The 11,340-nt window shown below is 49.7% G+C and overlaps 1 protein-coding gene across 1 annotated transcript in view; it reads left to right on the top strand.

Moving 5' to 3' along the window:
• CRISPLD2 (cysteine rich secretory protein LCCL domain containing 2) overlaps positions 1-10,546 on the top strand; it is a 62,982-nt gene extending 52,436 nt beyond the window's left edge. The window contains exons 14-15 of the mRNA XM_090259846.1: positions 1,114-1,247; positions 9,638-10,546. Of these exons, the coding sequence (XP_090115972.1) occupies positions 1,114-1,247; positions 9,638-9,692 (189 nt within the window). The 3' untranslated portion in view covers positions 9,693-10,546. The remainder of the gene's footprint in view (positions 1-1,113; positions 1,248-9,637) is intronic.
• Positions 10,547-11,340: the final 794 nt, after the last annotated feature.

Raw genomic sequence — 11,340 nt, forward strand, 5'->3', positions numbered from 1 at the left:
ATGATTAAGATACTGAGACTTGAACTTCAGCCCAGAGCAACTGAATTCGGTGGGGTTGGCAGGGGTAGGGGGATCTCGGCATGGTCATCAGATGCTGCAGGTGGCTCTGAGTTGCTGTGAAGATTGGGGCCCACTGCCAAGGCTGGTGCGGGGTTTTAGCACAGGTCAGATGAAAGGATCATAGAAGAGGCATGAGTGTGTTACCCACCTGGCTGTTAACCACGAGTGAGCACCAGAATCACTCGGCCCCTGTCTGGGGAGATTCTGAATCCGTAGATCAGGGTGAGGCCCAGAAGCCTGCATCTGTAGCAAACACCAGCCTCCCCACCCCTGAATGAATTTGAGAAATGTTGATTCATTACTCTCAGACAACTCAACCCATTTTTCTATTGGGTAAGTTAAGGTCCTAATGAATGTTTAACTCGAGGGTTTCATTACCCAGGAATTAGACTATGTGATGACTTTAGAAAACAGTATACCTTGCCCCTGCTTGAAACCCAGAAGCTCCTTTTGCAACTAGAATAAATCCAGACCCCTGCTGTGGTCCTCACAGCTCCACATGACTGGCCCCTGCTCACCTTTCCCACCTCTCCTGCCACATGCTACCTGACTCAGCCACTCTGGTCCTCTTTCTGGTCCTTGGACAGGGCCCCGGGGCCTTTGCACAAGCTATTATATCACGAACAGTCTTCCCTGATTAACTGTTCTAAAATTGCCCCCTCTACTTAGTCATTTTATCTCATGATCTGATTCGTGTTCTTATAATCTGAGTTACTTGCTATGGTATTTGTTTACTTGTCTGTCTCCCTCCACTCTGTGAAGGCAAGGTCTTTATTTTGTTCCCTATGGATTTCTTCTGCATCTAGGACAGAGCCCAGCACGTGGTGGGTGCTCAGAAAATATTTGTTTAACGAACGAACGAACGAATGAATGAATGAATGAATGAAGTCAGGTCTCTCTGAAGAGACCACTGAGGAATCAAGGTGGTGATAGTCATTTCCTTGGGGTTGACATGACCAATACCCCACCAACCTGGCCACCAAGCAGGAGGTTGACCTTCATCCAGGAGCCTGACTTCCTTGACATGGATCATAGCCCCTCTTGTGCTTTCAGACTTCGAGCATCTGCAAGACGGCCGTGCATGCGGGAGTCATCAGGAGCGAGAGTGGGGGCTACGTGGACGTGATGCCCGTCGATAAAAAGAAGACATATGTGGGCTCGCTCAGGAACGGGGTCCAGTCTGAAAGGTAGGGCTGTGCTCTCCAACTCTTGACACCCAAGGCCAGTGGGGACAGTGCCTGGGGGCCCGAGATTATGCCCTTTAATGAAACTTGGGCAGACTCGCATTAATTCTTACCACAGCACCCAGGAGCAGCCTGTTCTCTCTTCTCCCTTTGTTTTTTGTTTTTTGTTTTTCTATTACCAATGCATGATTTTTAAGAAAATTTAGAACATCAGATGAGTCCACAGGAAAACAATTATCCATAACCTGTCAACTGGGGGAGTTATTGTTCGATTTTTGGTGCGTCTCCCTCTGGTCCCTTTTCCATGTGTGTGTGCCTGCCTCCCCCCTCCCCCGCCTTCCCCCACAAAACAGTGGGGTCAAATTATAGTTAATAGTGGTTATAGGTGGCTACATAATAACGAAGTTACATATCGTTGCATAAATGAGAGCAGAGAGTCTGAATCCAACAGACCCAGGCTTTGCTTCTTACCAGCTTTGTGACCCTGAGCAAGCAGCCTGATTTCTTTGAGCCTCGGTGTTCTCACCTGTGATATGGGGGTAACAATAGTCTCCACCTCCCAGGGTGTTTGAGGGGATTAATTGAGATGATGCCCAACTCCTTTTTTTGTCTTTATTGTTTTCCGATGACAGTTGTCTCATTTCCCCCCCTTTGCTCTCCCCTGCCCTGCCCACCTTCCCCTTCCCCCACGTCAATCCCCATTTAGTTGTCCATGTCCATGGTCATCTATACTAGCTCCTTGACTAGCCCCTTCCCTTTCCTTCCCCCTTTCCCCCCCTCCCCCCTCCCCTGTGGTCACTGTCAGTATGTTCCTTGTTTACATGTCTCTGGTTCTATTTTGCTTGTTTGATTGTTTTCTTCATTAGTTTCCTGTATTAGGTGAGATCATATGATATTTGTCTTTCGCCTCCTGACTTATTTCGCTTAGCATAATACTCTTGAGTTCCATCCATGTTGTCGCAAAAGGCAGGCGTTCTTTCTTTCTGCTGTGTAGTATTCCATTTATAGGGACACCAGTCATATTGGGTCGGGACCCACCTTAGTGACCTCATTTTTATTTAATTACCTCTATTGAGGCCCTATCTCCAAATACACTCACATTCTGAGGGTACTGGGGGTTGGAACTTCAGTATGTGAATTGGGGAGGGGGCACTGTTCAGCCTGTAACAGAGGGGAATGCTGAAGACTTGACATTCGAGGGACCCTCTTTAGAAAAGGCATATAGAGGCAAGAACACAAAACGTGCTCAGGCACCTTGAAGCTTAAGCTTTCATGGCCCCGTGGGGCCTGGAACCTGTCCCCACCTTCCCATCGTCCTGGAGCACTTTGGAGCCTGGGGAAGGTGCTGTGTATGAGGACCTGGCAAAACCTAGGGCCATGAATCGCACACACTTCTTCCCAGGGGCCCCTGCGCAGTCACTACTATCAGCCAGGAACGGTCAGAGCGAACCACTCATGCAATTCCTCCCTCTACTTTTGCAACCTTTGTTTGGGAAAAGCTTAATGAAGGGAAATTCCATTGATTTAATGGGAGGGAAATGAAGCAGCTGATGAGGTGGAATTTCCTGGCCAGGCTAGAAAGAAATCCCAGGACACCCATCTGCTGAGCTCTTTAAGAGAAAGAGTCGTAGTGGGTCGGCTTTGTTCTCTGCCTGCGCTATCCCCGAGGACCTCCCAGCAGCGCCCAGGGCTGCAACAAGGGTTTATTGTGCAGCCCCTACATGGGGGTGTCTGGAGAGGGCAGGGGACAGAGAGGGGGTCCCGGAAGTGGCTTCTTTCCCATTGTTATGCCACCCCCCACCCCCAGGGAGGCCTGTCTTTCTTTCTCTTTTCCCGAGGAACCTACTGACTTGCCACTGTCATTATGAGTATCTTCCAGGCAGGCTGTCCCTGACCCCATGTGGCTGAAGCCACTGCACTATTCAGAAAGGTGTTAGTTTCCTCAGAGTCCCCGTAGCGGTTGCTGCTTGAGCAAGTCACTCTACCTTTCTGTGCCTCAGTTTCCTCACCTATAGAGGACAAAATGATAGCTTCTACCCCCCAAGTGGTGGTGAGGTTTGGGGGATCTCAGCATGGGCTCTCCAGGCCAGCAGCATCCCAGCCCACCAGGAGCTTTTTAGAAATGCAGATTCTCGGGCCCACCACAGACCTGCTGAACCAGAGACTCCAAGGGTGGGCGTGGCTGGCTGTCGGTGACATGCCTTCTGGGGTCCTGACGCACACTGGAGGATGACAGCCACTACTGCAGGGGTGATGGAAGGTGACCGTGTCCCTGGCACATGTAGTCGACCCTGCGCATGATTCTGATGTTTTGCCATTAAGAGTCATTCCTGTGCAGCATACGGTGTGCCAGGACCTGCGCTGGGGCCCACGGCACTGAGCTGACACAGTCCACCCCGCACACACGGAGGGGAGAGGCTAGGCCAGGAGGGCACGTGGAGCCGATGGCGTTTGGGACCCTGATGCACTCTGTCCTTCGGTAGGCAGTCTCCCTGAGCCTCGGTCCCTCCTCTATCAAATGGTTGCCATGACGATGAAATGAGACAGTATGTGCACAGCTCTTACTGGTGACTCATAGCGGGTGTCCGATAAAGTCGGTGGCCCTTCGTTCTATGCCATAACTTCTAAGGTTCGTTACAAACCACGTAGGGTCAAGTGACTTGATCGTAAGAAATAGCCTACATGGATTATCTTTCAGGACAAGGAAGAAAGCATCTTACAGGGATTTATTCTTTCCTCCTTGCATCCACCCTGCCAATACACACTCCCCCGTCAGACGTATCACACCGGGAGAGGCCTTACCTGTCCCAGGCACCGGGTTCCAGCAGGAAGCCCAGCCTGACCTGTGCCCTCGTGGGACTTGTCATGTAGTTGGAGGTCAGACGATGTAGAAATGAATGCAGTAGCAGGGCACAGGGTGTTCCTGTCATAGAAAGACGTGCAGGGGGCGGGGCACGTCGGGCAGGACCCTGTCTTACTAACCAGAGGCACCTCCTTGGTGGTGTGGCTGCTGCAGATGTGTGGACATCTGCCGTGTGGCTATGTCCCGCCCTCTCCTTGTTGAGATGGGACTCTGGCCACCCTCTGCACAGAGCCCAGGGCGACGAGTTTCCCTGGAGCCTGTTTCCAGTAGAGATTGTGGGAATCAACTGGGAGCCAGAAGGTTGCTCTGTCCCCAACGTCCACTGGGACCCTAGAGTGGTCACAGTTGATCTCAAGGGAGGTGGGGGCTCTGGCCATACTGCACCCCATTCACAGCAAACTGCGTTTTGAATTCAGGGGACCCCGCAATCAATCAAACAAACCAACAGAATTCTTCTGAATGGTATTGCCAGCACATGGCCCACAGCTGGTTCTGTTCCAAGTGGCATTGTTCAGGCAGTGATCTTTTTCTAGCGTAGAAGAGGGTTTCCTGGAAGTTTTGAAAGGTACCCCTGCATAATTGGGACAACGTAAGAGGACAGGCACCTGCCCCCACTCATACATGCTCATGAAGAATCACAGAGGAAGGAAAGAGCTTCTGATGTTGGGACTGGGCTTTGTCCAAGTAGTCTCAGGAAGAAGCTGGACATCTGTGTGAATATCAGTTCAGGATTTTTTTCTTAGACCAGGACCATTTTTTAAGACAGATTTCCTGAGGAGATTGGGAAATAACCAGGACAGGTCACCCTGTTCTAGGAACTGCCAGCTGTCCTTTCTCTTTAATCCAGTCTGTGTGGCATGGTGCCCAGTGGCGATCAGTTCCTCCCTGAGTGCTTTTCACTGGCAGGGATGAGCCTCAAGGATGCAGCCTTAGCTCTGCAGTCCCTCATGGACCTGCAGGCCCCCATCTCCCACGGGGCTCCAGCATCTGAGCCCCCAACTGTGATCTGGGTTAGCCAATGGCATCCTCAGGACAGCCTGACCACAGCCCGTCCATTCAGTTCAATGGTTAGGAAGGGGGCCGAGAGCCTTGGCAGACCTGAGTCTACATCCCAGCTGCACCTGGAACAGATGTTGTGTTTGGAGCAATTTGTGTCACCCCTCAAAGCCTTGGTTCCCTTCTGTAAGTGGGAAGTGCCTTAGAGATCTCATGGGGTTACTGCACGTTGGATGGGTAGGTGACGTCTTAAAGTGTTGAGGCAGCAAGAGTTGCGTGGTGCACGTTTGTGCTGGGCAGAGCTACGGGCACGGAGGTGAGTAGTAGGTTCTGGCGCAGGGTGAGTGGCCGTCAGAGGTTGGGAATCATTGACCAGGGCTGAGGCAGGGACACCACCTGAGGCTACAGACATGACATTTCCCAGAGGGCCCTTGTCACAGCTGATCAAGTAGATCAGAGGTTCCTCATGAACTGAGTCAACCAAAGGGAACTTCCCAGAAGCTTCCTGGGCCAATTCAGGTTCTTCCCAAGTTATACAGGGGGATTTTTATGTTGGTCTTCCCTCCCTTTCCCTTCTTTCTTCCTTCCTCCTTCCCTCCCTCCCTTCCTTCCTCCCTTCTTTCTTTCCTCTTCTTCTTCCCCTCTCCCTTCCTTCCTTCATTTTTTCCTTCTTTTTAAAATAAGATTAGAGAAACGTCAAAAATACTGCAACTAATTTTAAGAAATTACTAGCCCTGAAGCTCCAACACCCAGAAAGAACCACTATACACATTCTGCTGTATTTCTTTCCAAATGTTTTTCTGATTACACACAAACACCTTAATTTTAATTTCTTATATAAAATGGGATCATAACTTATCTGTACCATTCTGTTCATTGTTTTTCTCAGTCAGCCACAGGCCGTGAATGTCCTTCCCAGTCATGTCCACTGTAGCCACACCATCATTTCAGTGGTGACGCGCTGTTCGCTTGTGTGAACAGACCATCATTTCTTTACCCAGTCGATGGCCATCTGTGTTGTTTCCTCTTTTATTTACTGTAATAAACAACACTGCAAAGAACATCTTTGCACAAGCCCAACACTTCAATGACACTTTCTTTAGGTAACTTCCTCTTGGTAGAATAGCCACAGCCGCCAAGTTGATCTCTTTATATAGTGCACAGTATGTCTGTCCACTGTTTCAACCCTTCCCCCGAGGGCTTTCCACTGCAATGAGAACAGAATAGCCTCCCCTTCCCACTCAAGGTCCCACCTGACGCCAGCCCTGCCCACCTGCGCGCCCTCTCCTGGGGCATTGCTCCTCCTCACTGCAGCACTCCACCTCTCTAGCCTTCTCTCTGTTCCTGGAGCAGGCCAGTCATTCTCACCTCAGGGCCTTTGCACGTGCTTTGTCCAACCCTGGATGCTCCCAGCTCCTATATATTCCTGTGGCTGGGTCCCCTTCATTCAGACCTACGTACAAACGCCACCTCCCGGAGGAAGCGTTCTCCTACCGCTGAGTCTACAGTCGCCTTCCTCCTCCCAGATCTGATGTGATCCCATTGCCCTGGATTTTATTTTCCTCCCAGAACCCACCACTCTCTGAAATTATTGCACACACATATTTAGCTGCTTATCTCCCACACCCTAGACTGTAAGCTCCATGAATGCAAGAACCCCATTAGTTTAGTTAACCCCATGTCTCCAATATCTAACCCAGTGCCCAGCACAGAGCAGGCACGCAGTAAACACTGGCTGAATGACAGACAAATTGCCGAGTTTGTTCAGAACTGACTGAGGGATTTTTAATACCACTTATGAAAATGATTTAATACCCTTTATTAAAGTTGTTCAATACCTTCTATGAAAATTGCTGAAATGCTGTGCCAATTTACACTCCCTTCACATACGTATGGGAGTTACAAACTAATCCAAAAACAGAATCAGAGGGCAAGATTTAGAAAAATAGATTATTTTATAATTTCTCAAATCACACTTGTTTCAAACATGCACAACTCTCAATTTACCTAGAGGGACTGGTGCTTAGAAAGTATTTGAGGCATGAGCAAATGGACTCTCTAAAGGCTTTCTGAGCAACCCAAACGTGGGGGAATTCTTTGCCTGAGGCAGTGCGTGGGAACAACGCCTGGCATTGTCACACTGACACCTTAGGCAGCTTCGGCACAGTGTTTGGTGTGTAAAGAAGTACACACCCAGGTCCACGGGCCTGTTCTTGTTTCCAAGGTGGGTGAGTTGTTCACTGAGGCTGCTTGGTAGGACCAGGCAAGGCCTCCACATACCTTGAGGTACCTGTCTAGACAACAGCCTGAATGGCCCCCTTGTCCCTGCGTTGTTTGGGGCATTTGGAATTGGAGAACCCACCGTCCCATCCATAGGATTTGCAGTAATAAGTCAGAGGAGACACAAACCCTGGTCATTTTTCCCAGTGTGCCCACCATGTGGAAGAGCCAAGTGCCTTGTGGCTCTGGGTGGTTCTCCCAGACTATTCATTTCAGCAAAGAATCCAGGGACATCTTGCAGCCTGGAGGGCTGAGGAGGACCCTGGGATCTGAGCTTTCCAGAAACCATCAGGGCAGCCACAGTAAATCCAGACCCTGCACGGCCACTCTCCCTCCGCGTGGTCTGGCGGGGACGGCTGACACTGAGGTCACTGGGCCGTGCATTCTACTGTTTCTGGGCTCCTGGCCTTTCCTCACAGTTCCATCACGCCAAGGGCTCCTATCTGATCCACATTTCAAAAGTTCAATCCTAGGGTAGCCAACAGCCTGAGGCTGCCATGGGAAAGGCGGGGGGAGCGGGGGCGGCTAGGAATTCCCAGCAGCGTGTTCCCTGAGGATTTCTGACCTTACCAAGCAGTCTGAGAGGGCAAGACCATCCAGCAGAGTCCAGTCTGGATGCCCTTGTCTGGACAGTGAAGTCTAAGGAAATCATGCTTGCATCGTGGCTGGGCTTTCATCTCATACTCAAACTCATTCTTAATGAGCAAAATGCAAATTACGACAGTATTTGGCTGCCATTCCCTGGTTTATATCAGTGGAGAACAAAAAGCTAGATGACGTGCTGTGCTGCACGCCTGCGGGTTCATCAGGCTGCCTCATGCGGCAGCGCTGCTGGGAGTTGTCAGTCGCTGCAACCTTTATGGAGGGTGATTTGATGAGCTGGGCGAATTGCAAATGCCCACGTCCTTCAGTCCAACAATTTTACCTCTGGGAGCTTGTCTGCAGGCGCTCTCATACATTTGCAAAAAGTCATGGAGGAGGTTGTTCTCTGTAGCATTGTTTGCAGAAACAAAAGTTTAGAAATAACTAAATATCTATGTGAAAGGACTCAGTTAACTATATTATAATACTTTAATACAACAGAATACTATGCAGGTGAATACAAAGCCTGAGAGAGGCCTCTGTGCACAGAAAGGCACTACCAATGGCCACAAGACAGACAATGACAAATGGTGGTAAGGGTATGAAGACACGGGAACCCCTCCTGCATTGCTGGTGGGGCTGTGAAATGGGGCAGCTGCTGTGGAAAACAGCTTGGCAGTTTTTAAAAAATTAAACAGGCATTTAACATACAACCCAGCCATTCTGCACCGAGGTATCTACCCGAAAGAACTGAAAATGAATGCCCACACAAACACTTGTATACAAACGTTTGCAGCAGCATTATATGTAATAGCCGAAGGTGGAAAGAATCTAAATGCCTATCAGCACAAGAATGGATAACTAAGATGTGCTATGTCCTTAAAATGGAATGTCATTTGGCAATTAAAAGGAATGAAGCACCAGTCCCGCTACAACAACGCTGAACCTCAAAACCTTGATACTGGGCGAGATAAGCTAGCTACAAAAGGCCACACAGTGTGGGGTTCCACTGACATGAAATGCCCAGAACAGACAAATCTGTACAGGCAGAGGTTGCCGGGGCCGGCAGGAGGAGACTTGATTATAATTGGGCATCAGAAATCTTTTTGGGGTGATTGCAATGATTGACAACCGGATTGTGGAGATGATTGCACAACCTCCTTGCCTGTAAAACGGGAAGCTTAACAGCACCTACCTGGAGAGGAAGGTAAAAGGCGCTTACGAAGGACTTTGCACAGTGCTCGGCATAAAACCTGAGTGCACTCCAAGTGCCCGTTACAATAACAACAGCACACGCATTGTTGTTAGAGTGCCATCCCATTAATCCATCAGCCAGATGGCCGCTATTTGGGTTGACAGGTGTTAGCAAAAATCAGGCAGAAGTCTTGGAGGGTGAATTCAATTCAGACAGACTGGGGCCAGTAAATCCCAGAGTTTAAAGAAAATAACTTAACAACCCTGACCTAGATTCAGGCCCAGGCAGAGAGAATGGAATTCGCCAGCTGTTCCTGGCTGGGGCAGACTCTGTTTCCAGCAGCTGTGGGGAAGTGTCCCTCGACTGTGGCTCTTCCACCATGGGGACAGGAGGGGCACCCAGCTCTCCCTCCCCAGCTCAAGTCCCTGCAGAAAGTCCTCCTTCCACAGATAACATGCCCTCCCCCTTCTTTTGCAGCTTGAGGACCCCTCAAGATGGAAAGGCCTTCCGGATCTTCGCTGTCAGGCCGTGAACTTCCAGTGCTGGGGAGAAGGGGGGTCTTCCAGAGGGCTTCTGGGTTTTGCTTTTTATTTTTATTTTATCATTTGGGGGTGGGCTGGGAATGTGGAGTGGCAGGAAGTGTCCTCTGAGTGGCGTTCAGTGTCACCTCCTTCGTGCCTTTGTCTCGTCTCTGCACCGTGGAGAGACGGCATCCTCCGGGGCCTGGCCGGACAACTGGTATCCGGTCCTGCTGAGGCCTGGGGGCCTCCATCTGGTGCCCCCTCTGCATGGACAGTCACTGGAGATGGTCCTTCCCATGTGTTCCTCTGTGGGGGAAGAGGATTCCAGACCCGCGGAGGGCGCACCAGATGAGGAACTTGCAGTGCGAGGCCCTTGGGGGCACGGGAGGTGGTACACTGAGGGCACAGGGGAGTTTCAGGAATGGGGTAGAAGGCAGTTATTTAAAAAATGGAAAAGCACCGTCCATCCCTTCCAATGGAGAAAAATGAGTTTAATGTTTGCTGGTCAGACAAATGGGCCAAACAGGGAGCTGGGAGGCAAGGCTCAGGCGCTGCCCCGGCCCCTGTCCTGGCTGGCGTCCTGCCACGAGCAGGCGGGTTCTCTATACAGCAGTGCTGGTTTATTTAGAGTTCAGTAGCAACTCCAGAGATTTATCTTGTCTTTGTCCTTCCCTTCGTCCATGTGGCCCGTCTGTTCGCTGCCCTGACGTTTGGTCTCGTTGAGGACTAATGAATCAGGACCCTTTCTTTGCCCCCTGCCCATCATGGCTCACATCCAGCCCAGACTAGTTTATGGGCCCCAGTTCACACCAGGGTCTTTGCTTCGCAAATGATTCTGTTTGAAGCCCACTTAAAAAAAAATAAAAACAAAAAAGCTCAGTCCCTGTTGATTTCACTGAGATACCTAAGGAAAGTCCAAGAAGGGCTGTTTGGTTGCTGCTTTTTCAAAGAATGACAATTAAACGTGCAGATTAACCTTCTGTTGGATGATCTATTTTTTAGCAGTGGGAGGAATGGGTTCCTCAGTACCTTCTCCACCGAGGTTAGCAGCTCTGGGAAGAGGAACAGTCTGTGGTTATAAACTCGTCCTGCGGCATAATAACCACAAGAGAGGGTAACACTCTAGAAGGTTTTCTCTTCCTGTTTTTGTGGAACAGCTCTTGCCAAACGTTTCTGAGGCTCTGAGGAGTGTGGTGCACTCTGGCTTCCATCACTTTAAAAAAGCTCTTCATAAGCCCAGACCAAAGCCCACAGTGAAATAAAATACCCTTTTGTAAATTGCATTTCTTTGCAGAAGGTAAAATTCCACTCCAGAATCACCGCTGGCCGATAGATCACTTTTGTGAATGCCAGTTTCAAATTCGATTTCACTCTTCATCAAAGTACTTCAAAGGCAAAAGAATCAGCAGGAAAAATAAAACACCTGGTGCATTGTTGAGTGCATTCCTAATTAATGCAAAAACTGAAGGTAAATAGGTTCACCCTGCCCCACTTCAGGGAGTTTGTGTAAGCAATGAAGCTTTTTGCTGGACAGAGCTGAAATGACTGGGCCTGTGTTTTTGCTGTGTGCATTGTGGGCTTGTAGTAATTCATAGGTTCTGACTATTCAACCCCAAATGCCAGCGTGAAAGAATTTGGTCAGCCCGTCAGATATTGTGT

Source organism: Furipterus horrens, unplaced genomic scaffold (genome assembly GCF_987537825.1).
Source record: "Furipterus horrens unplaced genomic scaffold, mFurHor1.1.pri manual_scaffold_13, whole genome shotgun sequence".
In the NCBI taxonomy this organism is placed as follows: Eukaryota; Metazoa; Chordata; class Mammalia; order Chiroptera; family Furipteridae; genus Furipterus; species Furipterus horrens.